Raw genomic sequence first — 18,997 nt, 5'->3', positions numbered from 1 at the left:
TTGATATTAAGAATATGACAAACAATTATAATTGAAGAATCAGGAAATAAAATAGTTGTAAAAAGTAATTAAATGCTACATGTATACACACAGACATATCCACATGATTTGCATATTTACTAATGTATTTCTTTTTTTAATATATATTTTTTTATTTTAAAATTGTGGGGTACAGTTAAGGGTTAGGTATACAAGTATTCATTGTGCAGTTACCCTGGTTGATGAGATGTGCTCCCCCTTCCCCAGACGGATATCGACTACCGTTAATTCCACCTCCTTTCCCCTCCCTGCCCCTCATAGTTTGTCATCACTGTCAATTCTTTTCTTATAGTATTATGGTAGTTGTTCAAGTTCCACTTATGAGTGAGAACATGTGATACTCAGATCTTTGTTTCTGTGAGAGGTCACTCAGTATTATAGACTCTAGTTCCATCCAGGTTGCTGCGAAATTCATGAGTTTGTTCTTTTTTATGGCTGCGTAATATTCCATTGTGTATATGTACCACATTTTTAAAATCCAGTCCTCTTTTGATGGACAGCATGGTTGGTTCTTAAAAGCTCTAAAAATCAACCTTCCTTATGACCCCGCAATTCCCCTACTGGGAATATACCCTGAAGAACACAAATCACTCTATCAAAAAGATACCTGCACACATATGTTTATTGCAGCATTGTTCACAATAGCAAGATCATGGAACCAGCCCTACTTATGTATTTTTATATACCTATATACAATACCATAATTAAGTTTGCCACAAGTGATACACTCGATATATTTTCCCATTTATTGTTTTTCTGTAACATACAATTATGCAACGTTATTTACCAACATTAACTGTCATTATCTCCAGGTTGTAGTTGGGAATGATAACAGAGGCATTCGTAGTGAGTGGGGTGGCTGGGATTTTAACCCAGCCCAATCTAGCTCCATCGTTTGGGCTCTAGAAATTTCACTTTTCTCTTCTTCACTCTCAATGTAGGGCTCTCTTCCCTTCCTTTTCTCTTCTGCATACATAAACATATATATTTAAATTTTGGTGTTAATTCAGTAAATTAATTTCAAGATCTGTTAATTGATACAACTCAAATTTTGAAAAACACTGATGCAGTCACCATGATTTCAGAAATTCTAATCAAAGTGAACACTAAGGCCAGGCAGACTTAAGTAGTTTTCGTGGTATCAGGAAAGAAGAACTTGAAGGGAAAGGAGGGATGGGATAGAAAACAGTGTTATTTTTGTTAATGGCTGTAATTGCTTATCTCCATTATCTCTGAAACTCCAGAAATATAATTGCGTTATCTTTCTGCCAGAATTTTAAGTGGCAAAGAGACAATTACAGCAAAGCTGTTCAGAATGTAGGCAAGAAGTCAGACTGTCTGACTCCACAATGTACAAGCTGTGCAATTTGTGGAAAGTTATTTAAACACCTTGTACCTCAATATCTTCATTTGTAAAATAGGGATAATAGAACCTGCAAGCGAGAGTGGGGATGGTTGAGAATAATAAATTCAAAGTGCTTAGATGAATAAATTGTGCCTTGTCAGCTCTCAAAACGTGTTGTGTATCAGCTAATAAATAAACACTTGACCAAAATCTCTCATAAAACTGAGAACAGAATTGAGAATATTCAACTGAAGTGTCTATTCAGAGGCATTTAATGAATAAATAATTCTAGTTTATTTTGGTTCATTGCCCATGAATTTGGTGAAGGAATAAAAAAATTATTATACTAGCAATATTATCAATAATAAATAAATAATTTTAGCTGTACATACGATGGGTGCATGTCCTGATTAGAATGGGTCTCAGACACTTTTAAAAAAATGTTTTTAGACCTTGACTATTAATGTGTCCCAGTCAAATTGTCTAAATCAGTTCAACCTTGTGAAAGATTAAATAACTTAAAAGTTATCTAGTACTAGAGCTCCAAATATTTAGTTACAAATAAGGAAAATAAGGCAGAGTTAGAGAGTCAGAGATAGAGACACAGAGAGAAAGAGAGTGTGAGAGAGAGAGAGAAATCATTCAGCAGGAAAAATCAAAAGACTTAATCCTGAAAACCTCTTCTAGCTCTCTCATTTTTCTTGAAGGCAGTGACCATCAAAGAGTGAACATTCACTTGGGTGTCAAAGGAAAGTTGGAAAGAGAAAAATACAGTAGCTACTCAAGCAAAAAAAAATAGCACTTGTCACTTATACAACATGACAATAATGACAAAAATACAAAATCTATCTTTAAAAATGGCTACCAAAAATACATATTCATTTCCTGTGTGAAAGGAGATCATGGTTGCTACTATCTGGCTTCTCATGAAACATGAATTTCAAAATCTGATATCACATTAAGTTATCCCATAGAAGAGGATAAATGTTACTTTAAAATTTTTTTTTTCTCTCCTAGGCAAGGTTCAGAGGGACTGAGCCTGAGCTGGAGAAATCCACTAGCAAAGATGTGTTATATTTGGAGTTTTCTCTCAATTGCAAATTCGCATCATAGGGTAACTAGTATTATGGCAGTTAAGAAATTAAGTTAATGGCCGGGCCATGTTTCCCCAACCTTGGGAGGTGAATCTTCTTTCTTTCTCTCTCTCTCCAATTTACGTTCTAAATAAACTATATTTCCTAATCTAAATAAAAAGAAATGGAATTAAATTACTCTATCATACCATGCTGAGAAAATGACAGTAATACAACGCAATCAGTAGTTGCTAGGACAATAGAAATGTGTCCACAGTTAAAATGACTCAGTCATTTTTTAGTTCCTTATCACTACGACTACTTTCAACAGAGAATGAGTTTATGACATTAACTAAATCCTAATGAAACGCTAGAATTACAGGGAAACGGAGCTTTCTCACTTTATACTCTGGGTTGTCTCAGTCCTTTCAGCTTCTCCTTATCAGTATAGTTTCCATAGATGTATGTACTTTTCAGTGTGTAGGTCAATTGGATACAAATGCGTGGGTATTCAGAACTTTTTTTCTTGAGGCAAAATACCATTAACTACAACTGTTTAACTGTGTTTGGGGGAAAAAAATATTTATTCTACATTAGTACCTGTATAATAAGCTAAGGGTTTAGGGAATGAGCTGAATTACATATATTTTCTATCCCAGAGCAGTGTTTTTAAGGCAGTGAAGACCTCAGCGACATGCAAGCTCATATCTCCACCCACTCACTCACTTTTTTTTTTTTGTCTTTGCAGTTCCGCCATGGTTTTTAAATCACCCTTCCAACCTGTATGCCTATGAAAGCATGGATATAGAGTTTGAATGTGCAGTCTCTGGAAAGCCTGTGCCCACTGTGCATTGGATGAAGAATGGAGATGTGGTCATTCCTAGTGATTATTTTCAGATAGTGGTAATTATCTTTTTGCATATTAGTTTTACAATCCCATTCATTATTTGTTTTTTTCTTTTTCTTTCTTTCTTCTTCTTCTTTTTTTTTTTTTAACTTGCTTTTCTTTCCTGGGAAGAAGTTTCCTGTTGGGAATTTTTCTTGGTGTGTTGAGAAAATTGTTCTAATAAAACAAATTATTTTCTAGACTTAAAAATGTTGGAGCTGAAACAAAGAGTGATCCAACAGTCCAGCCCTTTGGTTACAGATAAGGCTTTAAAACAAAGAAAAAAACAGAGAGCCCAAGGTTTTCCAAGTTGTTTCTCACTGCTGGTTCATACAATTGGGATGATAAACTGGTCCTATACTATATGAAGCCAGAAAAACCATAATTCTCTTCTTTCTTTGACTTTTGCTCCTTTTACTAAAGCTTCAATAAGATATGCTACTTTAAAATATGGAGGTCTTAGTTTGATAAAACCAACAGCTTTTTTTTTGTCTTGTTACCTTGCCAGATAGGACCAGCTGATCATACATCAGCAACGGAGCAGGGCCGTGATGGTGGGGCAGTAGCACTAGTGTTGACAACGGTTGATTGCAATGATAGAGAGGCCATGGCAATCCAGAGTTTATATTGCTTTGTGATTTTGAATACAGTATTGGAAAAAAATTGAAGCTAGAATAAAGACTTTACAGCTTCCTATAAAGTTCACTCTCTATCCCTATCCTTGTGGAAGATAGTAGGGATCACAGTAGTGTATTCACTGAGTTGCTGCTCTGGTACCTAGCGAGCACTCCACACCTACCTTTATCATTTTTATTGCTACCAGAAGAACGCCTTGCTCATTTGAAAATGCTCTGAAAACTCTTCTGTAAGTATAGGTTAGCACTGGAGGTTCTGATTTCAGATATATGAATATATGAGAAATATAAAAAGCACTTTCCAAAGAAATTTGCTGCTAAAGCAGTGAGTTTGCGGTCCACTTCTGTTAATCTTTGAGATGCAGACATGATCTTGTCAAAGAAGAGCTGTCAACTAAGCCAGATCTCCCTGGCAGAAGGAGACTGGTATGGAGGCATTTTGTGAGTCCAGATACAAGCTCTCTCCAAGACATTGCACTGGCTTTTGTTGGTAAACATCTCTTTCACAGCCAGTTGACTTTCAGAAACTTTCATTATCTATGCATGCATTTTGGCATACAGTAAAGGTTCTTAAAGAAGACATCCATAAAGCATGTATTTATCACTTTTATCACTACTTATCATTTTTTACTTTTAGCTGAATTTGTTTAATTGGTTGGGAATAAAGTAAGAAAGGGGGAAAAATTGCTGTTTAAATGCCACACCAATCCATTACTTCCTTTAAATGCAATGCTATTTCCACCACCACTGAATTAAAAATGACCCACCATTGGGCAACGTGAAAATGTTGTATATGCCTAAAGTATATGCTACTTGCATATAAAGGAAGCGGTTGAGTGCCCTTAAGGGCACATGATAAAATGCAACATTTATTTTTTCTACAGCTTGAAAATAATCTTTCTCTCAGCATGACTCGTTACAGCCAACCTATTTCAATTCTTCTTTTCTTAAGGTGAAAGAAAATGTATGATATGTGTCGTATTTGCATTAAATTGTGCTTTAAAATATGTCCCCAGTAGCTCCCAAAATCTGAGCCATTGTCTGTCGCACACGTAACATTGAGCACAAATAGTAACTTATGTGAGAATTGTTAATTAGAAGTTAGCCAGCTTTATCTAAGAATTTTATATCAGCTGAGAATTGACTACAAGACACTAAAAACAATTAAGAATTCCCCATGAGGTAATATTTATCTCTTAATGACTTCAGGGAAAGTGATTTAACACGTTTCACTTACTTAACTAATTCTTACACTAACATCAAAGATAAACTGAGTTAGTATAATTAAATGCTATCTCCAGATCATTTTATCATCCATCCTTGAAAAAGATGGTGGCTCAATTTCTAGAAAAGAGGAATTAATATTGCTTTATTTAGTCTATTAACAGTGAATCATTTTAGCCATAGAAGAACTACCTGTGTATAAAATATCCACCATACACTCCTCTGGAAATCCCAATGTATATGGCAAAGCCATTACCATTGTAAGAGGATTTTTAGACTTTTTCTGGGTATAAACTTTCAGAAAATATCCAGCCTTTATTTCTTGCTCGTTAGAAGCTGCAAATATCAGTCTCCCTCCTTTCTTCCTTCCTTTCTTCTCTTTTAGCAGCCTACTAAACCCGAACTTCTTTCAATTACAAGTAAAAGAATAAGATACTTCTTCATGCCAATCTTTGTGTCTTCCATGCCTAGTAAAAGACCTTTCTGCTGACTGCTCATTTAGTGAGGATGATGTTTAAAGATTGTGAGCATATTTTGCATTTTTTTACTGCTGACTTAGGTTGACCTGATGGCTGTGAATTCAGAAAAAAGCACTGGGAACGCATAACATTTCCCAGGTGCCCTAGGACATATCCGTGAGGCTGAGATCCTTGTGGTCTCCCTTCCCGTTTCTTCTGTGATCCTGGATGACCTTACATTTTGACCTCAGTTCATTCTGTCACCTTGAGCGTTTTTGCTCTTTAAGATATTTCACTCGACTTTTCTTTCCCTTAGGGAGGAAGCAACTTGCGGATACTTGGGGTGGTGAAGTCAGATGAAGGCTTTTATCAATGTGTGGCAGAAAATGAGGCTGGAAATGCCCAGACCAGTGCACAGCTCATTGTCCCGAAGCCTGGTAAGATGACGGGAGTTTTGCTCTCATACCTGCCGTTAAAGTTGTGTACGGTCATATATAAGATCTATGTTGTTTTTCCTGTGCATCAAAGTCAGTATGAAACTATTTAGTTAATTAAGGTACTCATTTGTGTGTTGATATATTCCTTCATAAAATTACGTATGTGTATATATGTACACATATGTATATATGTAGTTTTCATGTGTTTTTATATGTATAAATGTGTGTGTGTGTGTGTGTGTATCTCCAGTGACATAGATTCATCATAAACAATAGGTCCTCTGGTTTTCAAGACAAAAGCCACTAAATCATTACCTTTTCCCTCTGTTGTGGCCAACTTTTCTTCTCAGAATTTTACATAAATATGAAATATACAATATATATGTGATGCATATAATTTAGTTATAAATATGTGCATTTACACATATATAAGTACTCATACATAGGGGCTACATGTATATTCTTATTATAGTCTTGAATCAATGTCAGTGGGCAATAAAATAGCAGACTAACCACATGAAAGTAAAGCCACTTTTCTCTTCTTTAAAATTGATCTTGATAAGTGGCCTCTTTTTATTATCATTGAAAAAGGCCATATTTTGTTTTCCTTTGTAGTCGTTTTCTTATTGTTTTATTTTATTAGAGAGATGGGGGATACCAGTGAGGATAAATGACATAAGTAGACTGTATGCAGGTGCTGTTTGGGCTGCTAGCTGGCCCTCACCTCTCCTGGAAGGATCAATTACCCTTTGTGTCGTTATACCGCATTCCCCCTCCCCTAGCAGTGCCCTGCAACTGCTGATCCCTCCCTTGTGCTAATGTGACTAGTGTTCAGGGCCCACTTATGAGGGAGAATATGCAGTATTTATTTCTTTGTTTCTGTGATAGTTCACTTGGTATGATGGTCTCCATTCCATCTAATTTGCTGCAAGGTCCGTGATTTTGTTCTTCTTTATGACTCTGTAATACTCCATCATGTATATGTACCACATTTTCTTTATCCGGTTCACTTTCATTGTATAGTAGGGCTGGTTCCGTGTTCTTGCTATTGTGAATAGTGGGGCAATAAATATGTGTGCAAGAGTCTTTTTTTGTAGAACAATTTATGTTCCTCTGGTATATTCCCAGGAGAGAAATTGCTGGATCACATGGAAGGTCAATTTTCAGTTGTTTTAGAAACCACCACACTGCTTTCCATACAGACTGAACTAGCTTGCACTCCTATTGACAGTATTAGACGTGTTTCTTTTTCTCCATACCCATGCTAGCATCTGTTTCTTTTTTTGGTTTTTTGGTTTTTTTGTTTGTTTTACTTATTAATGATGACCATCCTTACCAGAGTTAGGTGAAAACTCATTGTAGTTTTGATTTGCATTTATCTGATGATTAGAGAGGTTGAACATTTTTTTCATGAGTCTAATGACTGCTGTCTTCTGTCTGTCTTCTTTTGAGAAATATCTGTTCATGTCCTTTGCCCACTTTTGAGTAGATTTGTTTGTCTTTCTTTCTTTCTTTCTTTCTTTCTTTCTTTCTTTTCTTTCTTTCTTTCTTTCTTTCTTTCGAGTTCCTTTGTAGATCCTGAATGTTAGACTTTTGTCAGATATATAATGAGCAGATTTTTTTCCGTTCTGTGTGTTCTCTTTACTCTCTTAATGATTCCTTTTGCTGTACAAAAGCCTTTTCAGCTTGATGAGATCCGACTTGTCTATCTTAGCTTTTATGGCATTTGCTTTTGGAGACTTGGTAGAGAATTCATTGCCTACTCTGACTTGCATAAGCATGTTTCCTATGCTTTCTTTTAGAATCTTCTTATACTTTGAGTTTTAACGTTTAGGTCTTTGATCCACTTAGAGTTGATTTTTATATATGGTGATAGATAGGGGTCTAGTTTTATTCTGCAGCATGTGGTCAGTCAGTTTTCCCAGCACCATTTGCTAAATATGGTGTTCTTTCTTCAGTGGTTCTTTTGGTGACTTTGTCAAAGATAAGTGTGGTTGAGAGACCAAGTTTTTGCTTTTAGAATCTCTGTCCTGTTTCATTGATCTATGTGCCTATTCTTGTACCAATACCAGGCTGTTTTGTTTATGGTAACCTTGTAATAAAGTTTAAAGTCTGGAAGTGTGATACCTCCCATTTTGTTCCTTTTGCTGAGGATTTTTTTGCTATCTGTGCTGTTTTTTTTTTCCATGTGAATTTCCGTATCGCCCTTTCCAGGTGTGAAAAAAATGATGTTGGTAATTTGATTGGTTTTGCATCGATTCCGTAGATTTCCTTGGGATAATGGAATTCATCAGCATAGAAAGTTTTCCATTTGTGTGTATCATCCTTGATTGATTTGATCAGAGTTTAGTTCTCATTGTAAAAATCTTTCACTATTCTGGTTCAGTGGATGCCAAGGTATCTCTTTCTTTGTATGTCTATTGTAAATGGGATTGTGTTTTTTATTTGGTTCTCTGTCAGCTTGCTGCTGGTGTATAGAAATGTAACTGACTTTTGCATGTGGCTTTTGTACTCTGAGACTTTACCAAAGTCAATTATCAGTGCAAGGAAGCTTCTGACAGACCCTCTAGGGTTTTCAAGGTATAGAATCATATTGTCCACAAAGAGAGACAGCTTAACCTTCTCTTATCTTGTCTGGACATACCTGATTTCCTTCATTTTTCTAATTTCTCTGGCTAGGACTTCCAGCACTATGTTGAACAGCAAGGGTGAGAGTGGGCAGCCTTGCTTTTTTCCCTTTCTTAGGCTGTTAGGCTTCCAGCTTTTGCCCATTGAGCAAAATGTTGGCTTTGAGTTTGTCATAGATGGCTCTTACTGTTTTGAGGTTTGTTCCTTCTGTTGTAAGTGCTCAAGGATTTTGTCAAATGCGTTTTCTTCATGTAATGATATAATCATGTGGTTCTTGGTTTTACATCTGTTAATGTGATAAATTGCACTTATGGTCTTGAGAATTTTGAACCTACCCTGCATCCCAGGAATGAAGTCCACTTGGTCATGGTGGATACACTTTGAGTTGTATTGTTGTATCTGATTTGCTAGAATCTTGTTAGAATGTTTGCATCTATGTTTGTCAAGGAGATAGGCCCACAATTCTCTTTCCTTGTTGGGTCTTTGCCAGGTTTGGGTATCAGTATGATATTGGAATCATAAAATGAGTTGGGGAGAATTTCATTGTTCCTGACTGTCTGGAATACTTTCAGTAAGATTGGTATTAGCTTCTGTTGCACGTCCTTGAGAATTCAGCTGGGAAGCCATGTGGTCTGGGGCTTTCTTTAGTGAAAAGATTTCTTTCTTTCTTTTTTTTATTTTAAAGATGTGGGGTGCAATTCAGGGTTAGATATACAAATGGTCACTGTACAGGTAAAGTTTGGCCCTCACTTTGGTCCCCACTTCACCCTTATTGATGAAGTGTGCCCACCTGCCTTGATTTAGAGTCTTAACTTCTTGCTTCAACCTGGGAAGTTGTGTGATGTCAGAAAGTCCTTCATTTCCTTTAGATTTTCTATTTTTTATATTTTATGGATACATATAAAATATTTATAGTACTCTCTGAAAATCTTTTGAGTTTCTTCAGGGTCAGTTGTGACTTCACCATTTGTGTTTCAAGTTGTGTTTATTTGGACTTTCTTTCTTTTTTTAGTCAATCTGTTCAGGGGTCCCTCAAACTTATTTATCCTTTAAAGGAGCCAGCTTTTTGTCTTGTTGATCTCTCTATGATATTTTTGTCTTCTATGTCCTTGGACTCTGATTTTTATCTTGGTGATCTGAATTCTTCCGCTGAAGTTAAGATTTAAGTGATCTTACCTATCCAGCTCCTTTAGGTGTGATGTTAGGATGTCTACTTATGATCTTTCTGTTTTCTTGATGTATACTTGCAATGGTATGTATTTTCCTCCTATCACTGCTTTCATGGCATCCCAAATTTTTTGAAAAGATGCGTCTTTTTCTTTGTTTGTTTCCAGGAATGTTTTTATTTCTGTCTTGATTTCATGTTGACCCAGAAGTCACTCAGCAGCATATTTTTTAGTGTTCATGTCTTTGTGTGTTTTGGTGGGATCATGTTGGTGGTAATATTTATTTTTATTCCACTGTGATCTGAGAAGATGCATGGTATTATTTTGATCCTTTGAAATTTGTTCATGTTTGATTTATGTCTGAGAACATAGCAGATATTGGACTATGTTCTATGTGCTGATGAGCAGAATGTATACTTTGTAGATCTTAGGCAAAGTGTTCTGTAGATGTCTATTAAGTCCATTTGATCAGATTCAGGTTCTGGATCTCCTTATTGGGTTTTTGCATCAATGATCTATCCAAAGCTATTAGTGGAGTATTTAGGTCTCCAAATATGATTGTGTGAGAGTCAATATCCTCTCCTAGATTACTGTTTTATAAACCTGATGCTCCTGCGTTGGGTGCATATATGTTTAGGATAAATATTTTTTCTGGTAGTTTGAGACTTTTTATCATTATGTAGTGTAGTGTCTTTCCATATTCCCTTTAACGTTTAATGTTTAAAGACTGCTTTATCTGATATCAGAATAGCTACACCTGCCCTTTTTTGTTTTTCATTCACCTGAAAGATCATTTTCCAGCCTCTAACTTTGGACCTGTGGGTGTCCTTTGCAGTGAGATGAGTTTTCTGGAGGCTGCAGACTGTTGCATCATGCTTTTTAATCCATCTTGCCACTCTTTGTGTGGCACATTTAGTCCATTTATGTTCTAACTGATTATTAAAATGTGAAAGTTTCTCTCAGTCAGGGATCTTATGGTGTTTCTTTGTTTCCTTTTTACTTCCGTGTGTGTGTGTATTTTCTTTTCTGAGAGTTCTCTGTATGCTCTATTAACTCTGTGCATGGCTGTACTTTTGTGATAAATATGACTGTTCCTTTTTTTTCTCTCTGCTCAACACTTTCTTAAGTGTCTCCTGAAGGGCTGATTTTAACCTGGCATATACTCTTAGAGATAGGATGTCTAGGATGGATTTTAGTTCTCCATCAGTAATGATGCTTAGCTAAGTGGGATAGAAAATGCTTGACTGAAATTGCTTGTCTTTAAGAACATTAAAAATTGTACTCCAGTACCTTCTGACTTGGAGTGTTTCCACAGTTAAATGCGGAGTGATTCTGATGGGTCTTACCCAGTAGGTAGACCGACCTTCCTCTCTTTCTGCCATTAGAATTTTTTCTTTGAGACTTATTTTGTGGAGGCAGATTACTATGTGCCTTGGGGATAATCTTCTCATGTGATGTCTTGCAGGAGTTCTCTGACGCTCTTGTGCTTGGATCGTCACCTCTCTGGTGAGATGTAGGAGGTTTTCTTGTATGACCTTATCAAATGCTTGTTCCATGGTGTTTTCTGTTTCCCTTTCTGCTTCAGAGAAACAAATCAGGCATAGATTGACATAATCTCACATCTCTCAGAGGCATTGCTCCTTTTTTTAGTGCTTCTTGTCTATTTTTTGGTTGGTTTGTTGTTGTTTTTTTTTAGTTGCAATCTTATTCTATTGCCCAGGCTGGAGTACAGTGGCACACTCATGGCCACTGCAGCCTTGACCTGCTGGACTCAGGAAATTCTTCCATCTCAGCCTTCCAAGTAGCTGGAACTACAGGCACAGGCTACCAAACCCAGCTGATATTTAAAAATTTATTGTATAGATGAGATATCACTGAGTTTCCCAGGTCTCAAACCCCTGGACTCAGGCAATCCTCTTGTCTCCACCTTGCAAAGTGCTCGGATTACAGGTGTGAGCCACTGCACCCAGCCTTGTCTATATTTTTGAGACTGGGTTGATTCCGTGGTTTTTGGTTTTCAAGCTCTGGAATTTTTTCCTCTGCCTGGTTGATCCTGTTTCCTATGTTTGTTACTGTGTTCCTAATTTCCAGGATGAAGTTTTTTATTTCCATTGATTCAGAAAGTACTTTTAAAAAATTGGCCATTATCACTTTTACTTCCTGTACTTCAGTGAGTTTCACTTCTAGTTTATTTTCCTTCTTGTTTATTTTTACCATCTAATCTCTGACTTCTGTAGCTATCATCTGGGGCTGGTCATTCTGGGGTTTTCCATCGTTTGTGCCCTGATAGCTGTTTGTTCATGTGCTGTCTCTTTAGAACTCTGAGGGTTGCTTGTATTTCTTTTTCTTTTTTTTTTTTTCCTTCTTTCTTTTTTTTTGGAGGGGGTGATTTTTCCTCCTTTGTGACAGGCCTCTCTTTACTCGAAAAATATCTTTTTTTTTTGCTTTTTTTTTTTGATTCTCTGAAACCATGCAACTGTCTTCTGCTCTAGGGTCCTTTCTGTAGTTCCATATATGTCACTCAATGAGCGATGGAGAGACATTTACATTTGCTCCTTGCTTCACCTGGTAGCAGGTCTCTCATCACTGCAGAATTTCTCTCTGACTGCTCACCTATTTGGACTATCTTTCAGCCTCTGCTGCTAGAACTCTGTGGGAGGATGGGTTTCCCACCTACTGTCTGCTGCCTACAGCCCAGGAACCTTTCCAGTGAGGGAACCTTCAGGTGTCTTTCATGTGTCGCTCCCTCCGTGTTCAGGTTTGCACCCTGTTCTTGAAATAGAGCAAGTCTCCTGCTGCGGAAGAGGAGGCAGACTATGCCCTGCGGGGGCAAGGACTTGGAGGTTCTTCCTTGTAATCTGACTGTGGAGAGGGCCTCCAGCCATTGGGAGTGCCTGTCAGCCTGGTTCATTCTGCAAATGCCGCCAGCCCGGTGGGAAGCTGCACTCGTGGCGGCTGACCCAGTACAGGTCTTTCTCTTGTTCCACCATGGCACCCTGCCTAAGACTCCTCCCACATAGGACCAGCGACCCACACATTGCTGAGAGGGGGTGAACTGTCCCAAAGCATCTTTGACTGACTTATCCACTTTTATCGACTGGGCAGGGCTTCAGTTCTGGTGTGAGCCTGGCACACAGCAGGGAATGGGGTACCTGGATTCCCATGTCTGCCATCACTTTCTGGTCTCTATGTATTCAAAGAGGCCTTTGCTGGGTGCAGGATGTTTCATCCTTCCAAAAGTGTTTGAGGCGTCTCTGTTTATTGGTGGCTGGGTCTCTCCTGTCTGCCTTGCTTGGTGAGAGAGGCCCTGGTCTGCTGCTCTAGGGTGACCATCTTGGATTCCCTATTGGGGCTTGGTAGTCTTTTGGAGATGTAATATGGTGGTGAATTCAAAACTAGAACAAACTTATATTAGACCTATCATATAACACCTTCCTAGCAACCTGGTTCCTGAGGGATTAGGAGGACAAAAGTAAAAACAAAAGAACCATTTAGTTGCTCTGCAGTATTTAACACTAAAGAAGGTTAAAAAAAAATAAAGCAGAGACTGAACAGTTGTTTACATAGACCCAAATAATTTAAAATATTAATACTGCCCATAAAAAGTTTCATAAGATGTTATGCTAATTTTAACTCCCATAGACCAATTTTTTTCTTAGACATGGCTCACTCTGGTCTAAATCTTTCCCTGAGGTAATTTTAATAGAAGTAGATAAAATATATGTGGCATAGTTTGGGTTTTTTTTTTTTTTTTTTTTTTTTGCTTTTATCATTTAAAATGTGTCTATCAAGTCCTTATAATGTGTGTACCCCTAGCCAATTATCTAGGACTCTCATAATAATACTCACAAAGACGACTTTTTTTCTTGATTGAAATAAAAAAGCAACTACAGAACAACAGTCCCAGGTGAATAAAGAAAATAAAAGAACTATCTAGGGACTAAAAGGGACAATTAACTCTTGTTCGAGATGGCCAGTTTCTCTGATGGACTACTTCTTTTCCCTCCATTTGATGTGCTTTAAGTGTTAGTGTAACTTCATTTATGTGACTAGCTACATTCTCTTCTGCTGAGCTAGTAATAGATAAGTAGGGGGAAAGAAACCTCTAAAATAAAGGTCTGTAATGTGAACCACACTTTTAAACACTGTACTGTATCGTTAGCAACAAAAATATGGTCCCCTTTAAGTTAATACTGGCTGCTACACAATTCACAGCTAAGGCCAAAAGCCTTAGAAAAATGTGAGATAAGTAAGTCAACGTTTCTAAAGGAGGAATAAGATATGTCCTCCTAGGACAGGGCACTGACCAAAGAGGCATTTCTAAAGCAACTCATAGAAATGAAGAATTATTTGAAGTGCTGGAATTCATAGGTTTAGAAGTAATCATGGTATGTTCCCATCTGTACAAGCCAAGTTATGCAGACGCCAAGAAAACCCCTTGGACAGTGTGTGTGTGTGTGTGTGTGTGTGTGTGTGTGTGTGTGTGTGTGGTGCGTATGTGTATTACTGAAGAGTGATGGCAAAAAATGGAAAATGTTGACACTTTCTGATTGAAAAGTATCTGAAGCTGCCCACAGAGCAGGGGGGAGGAAGGAGGGGGCAACGGTTGGAAGAAGCTCTATGTCTACCCTTGAGAAGAACAGGGTTATGAGGTCCACCTGAGTAAAACAAGCCTGGTCTCTTTAAAGGACTGAGCCCAAGAGGTCCTGTCAAGAGACCTAGGCACAAGCTGAGAAAAGTAGCCTTTGTCTCCCCTCGCTGACCCCAGAGAAGCCCCAAGCAGAAGGCAAAAAATGACGCAGGTCATTTCGATCTCCTTTTGGGAGAGGAGGAGAAACTTGAAACTAAGTATTAATTGAATTTTTTAATTTAAATCTCATGGTTGTGTGTGTGTGTGTGTGTGTGTGTGCGTGTGTGCGCATGCGTGTGTGTGTGTAGTGTTGCTGTTGTTGTTCAGGGTTTTGTTTGTTCTGTTTTGTTTTGATTTTTAATACCTGAAGATAAAACCTTTTAAATACTTTGCATTAACCCCAAGTCCAGATGATTAAATGAAGTTATATTAAGGGGAGCAGACAGATTTGACAGGGTGTGTTTGAAAATGGGTAACAGGAGAAAAATAAAGGTATTTCCTCTTAATACTCCGGTAGTTCAGCTCATTCAACCAACCAATTATAGACATTTAATTTCATTTATACCAGGAAACAATGATTTCAGTAAAATGCCTTTTATTAGTAGTGTTGCTTTGTACCTGGGCCTTGATTTATTTATATCTGTGTGACCGTAGAGGAGTAAGGCTCTCCTCAGCAGAAATGTCATTTACCTCCACACTAGGTCCAGCCTAGGAAGATCTTGACAATTCATTATTTTTCCATTTAGATGGTAGAGAATTGTCAGTGGCTTCTACACTCTTGGTCAGTGTTTATTGTATTTGGCATTGGATTAGAAAGAAAGTAAAAGAAAATGAAGACAAAAATCCAAAAGCGTGACAGGACACCATTGCAACTGTCTTACATTTCCCCCCTTATACATGATGGATTGCTTTTTCCTGGCTATTTAATCAGGACTTCAAATAATGCCTCTCCAATTCCTCAGAGATGCAGCATGAGCTGCTTGGACAGATGGTGGAGAGGCCAGCTATAAATATAAATTAAGCAATAAGGCTGACCGAGACGGGAAGAACGTAGCCCTCTCTGTTTAAGTTTTGACAATAAACGGTCCCCATATATTTTGAGGCACATGGTGGACCGGCATTGCCCAGCTGTTCAGCTTTGGCCTGTCCACAGGCTCGTGATTGAGAGTAGCACTTGTCAACCATAACAATCTGCTCCTCGCTGAAGTACAGACAACGACCTATTTGAGCCAGTGTCTTTTGTGGGTGGATATTTACATAAGTCTAATGAAGATTCAACATAGTCCTGTATATATAGTTAACTGTTCCCTGTTTAGCAATTAGTAACTTAGGAAATAAAGTAAACATAATCTACTAAATTAAATGGAGTTAATGAGTTGCTTTCTTCCCTATGAAATAAATTTGGGAAAATATTTGAAATATATGAGAGTAAAATGTAATATATACATATATATGTGTGTTCTCCTTTAGATAAAAATCAAGATGATCAGTGGCATTTAAAATATATATATACTAGGAAGCTCTAGCTAACATTGTAACACACTACATATAATTCCAGACACAGTTCTGGCTATTTATAAAGTAAATAGCTTTAATTTCTTCCTGTCTCTGGCTATATGGCAAACACACACATATATTCACACACGTGCACACACGGAAGATGGCTTTCTGCACACTTAAGACTTTGACCTCGCATATATTACAGCATAATATGGACATTAAGTAAGTGGTAGAGCCATATTATGCAAGTTAAATCAGTATTGCTGATTTATATCAGTTGTATTGTGATTAATCTCTTCTAAGAACTGATGGTAGAGTTTTATTGTTGTTTAATTAATTTTGGGTGGCAGACAAAAAGAAGTTATTTTTTGGTTAAGTGGTTAAGAAGTTTTGCTTCCAGAAGACAGAGATTCTAGTGGCAAGTCCACTCTTCATTGAATACTCTGGCAAAAATGTGTAAAGAGTTGAAGTGTTGGTGTCCCAAGAATAAGAAATTTCAGCAGCCAGAGATGCAAACAGGTAAGCAATATTTAGGATCCCACTGGCATATTGGATGCTGATGGATTAATTACCCCTGAGTCATCCTCCAGTAAACTGGAGTGAAGGTAGTAATTAAATTAAGACCATTTGGTAACTGAATGGAGAAATTAGTAATTACCTGGGGCTGAGAAGGGGGAGATAGGGAGCAAAGGCAGGAACAAAAGATAAAATAGGTTTCAGATGTCAGTTATCACTGAGTTTCTTATCCTGATTCTAGCTGCTGGGTGGCATTCAGTTTCCTGACAGTGTCTGCTTTAGAAGGTCATTGGAAAAAACTGGCAGTTGAGCAGGGGGGTGGAGGACCCCAGACCTGCCACAGGGGCATGTTAGTCTGCGGTGTGTTTAATGTAATGGGACAAATGCGTAAGATAAAATAAAGTTGTCATAAGAAAAATCATGTGTTCATTATATTCTGCCATGCACAAAAAGGCTATAGGAAAAATCTATGTGATCACAGATAAATGTTATTATAAATATTTTCCAAAAATGTAGATTTGTTTGGACAAGATGCCATTGTGCCTTCCATGCAATAAATAAAAATAGAATGTGTGTCTCGTGCTAATATTGAATATTTATTCATGTTGATTTTATTTTTTCCCTCTAATGTTGGTAGCAAAATAGAATTCTACTGTAGTAGGGGAAATATATTGGTTAAACATTTAGAAAAATGAGAGCTTTAATTAATTATATGTCCTCCCCTGGAAGTGGTTACTGATTACAAATAATGTTGAATTTTAAGCACTTTATTAAGACAGTATATCAGATAGCCTGGAATTAGTGAGAGGATTTAAGTCTGGTCATGAATATCAGAGCATAAAACCAGATGTCTGTTGAATCTGCTTTTGGAGTTGTTTTGTATCTATATGAGCAGAATACCTAGAAATTCAAATGGACAAGAAGAACATACCCATAGAGTTGTATATTTATGACAACTAATTACAGTGTTTCTTATGAAATGATGACTCTTACATGGTATGCTCACAGTAGGATTCAGTGTGAAGCCATGGAACATTGTATAATTAGTCTCAAGGCTTTAATATCTGCTAGAATGTAATTTTTCAGTGTGTTAGCACCCAAGCAACTATGTAAAAGTGAATGTAACAGAAGCTAAAGGGCTGTACTTCTTAATCTGTTGTTAGTCACTGGTGGTCAATCGCGTTGAATTTTGTCTCTTAATAGAAGAGTTACTATGACTTAAATGCTTAGTTGTCTTTGGTGTGGGACACCATTTCTCCTGAGTTTCTGTAACTAATTCAGAATAGTCAATTCCACGTACTAGACTAGTAAGTTAGTAGACCCAGATTGTAAAATGAGTCATTATACAATGTCCTCACACAAACTGAGATGCTCATTAAAACTGCACAAATTTCTTCAAAGTTTCATCATTGATCTAAATGAATAAAAGTGCAACTTAGTATTTTTGAAAACATATTGCTGTCATGTTATAGCTCACAAGCTTTCCTAGAAGATTTTCCTTTGCAAGCCTTGGCAATTAATTGGAGCTAATAAGATACAGAACCAATTTTTTCAAAGTGGTTACTAACTTCAGCATATCTGACCATAAATGCATTCACTCCATTGTAAAATTATTTTTCTTGTGAGGGCAAAAGAAAAAACAAGAGGAAGTCAACCTATCTTTTATTTTCTACCTCAAAGTTTCCCTTTCCCCTAGAGAAATGTTGGTTCAACCCAACACTTTCTCTGAGCGGTTCATGGAGAGCCTAAGTTTGACGTAAAGCAGCCATTTGATCTTTAACTCTGTAATATTCACCCAGCATATGTGATTTGTCCACCTGTCATCTCTACTCTCGTATCTAATTTACTTATGGAGATTTAAAAATATATCAGAATATAGAATATATTTATGAACAGATTCTTAGACAATATTGCCTAAACCTTCCAAGTCTCTATTTCTTCAGCTGTAAAATTCAGTAGATAATTGCCTCAAAGATTTAGTGCAATAACTGTATGTAAAAGGGATTTGTAGACTGTAAATTGCTACCAAATGTTAACTGTTATAAACTCTTCTGTTGGTTTTGTTTAGTCTCAAGAAAAATAGCAGGCATTTATTGGGGCATCTAAAATTATACCCTTCTTCCAGCACATTTCTTTTCATGCTCCAAGAAAACAATTAATAAACACATATTTTAATGACAATGTCCAAAGCTCAGAATTTTAGCCTAGTGCATAGGTTGAGGGAAAAGTCCTACCTCAAAATGACTGCTAGTGGAAAGATTTGCAGCAAGGTCTGCCACATCGGTTTAATGACGTGCTCAGGCCGGTTTTATGTAGGCAGAGGTTTCTCAGCAAATAAAGTCTCGTCATTCGCTTTGTCCTTCATTCAGCATGTGCTAATGAAGAAGATGTGGATCCATGGCAGACTTTGAAATTAGAAATGAATTCTGCAGTAATATGAAGTCTGCTGAAATCGGTGAT

The 18,997-nt window shown here is 37.2% G+C and overlaps 1 protein-coding gene across 1 annotated transcript in view; it reads left to right on the top strand.

The window, feature by feature from the left end:
• Positions 1-3,203: 3,203 nt before the first annotated feature.
• Positions 3,204-18,997, top strand: part of DCC (DCC netrin 1 receptor) — a gene marked incomplete at its 3' end in the record, with an annotated part of 403,497 nt that continues 387,703 nt past the window's right edge. Inside the window, exons 1-2 of the mRNA XM_021710347.1 lie at positions 3,204-3,360; positions 5,977-6,097. Coding sequence (XP_021566022.1) covers positions 3,256-3,360; positions 5,977-6,097 — 226 coding nt within the window. The remainder of the gene's footprint in view (positions 3,361-5,976; positions 6,098-18,997) is intronic.

Source organism: Carlito syrichta, unplaced genomic scaffold (genome assembly GCF_000164805.1).
Source record: "Carlito syrichta isolate Samal-C Ts95f unplaced genomic scaffold, Tarsius_syrichta-2.0.1 Scaffold288619, whole genome shotgun sequence".
Taxonomy (NCBI): domain Eukaryota; kingdom Metazoa; phylum Chordata; class Mammalia; order Primates; family Tarsiidae; genus Carlito; species Carlito syrichta.
This window is presented reverse-complemented; position numbering and strand designations above follow the sequence as displayed.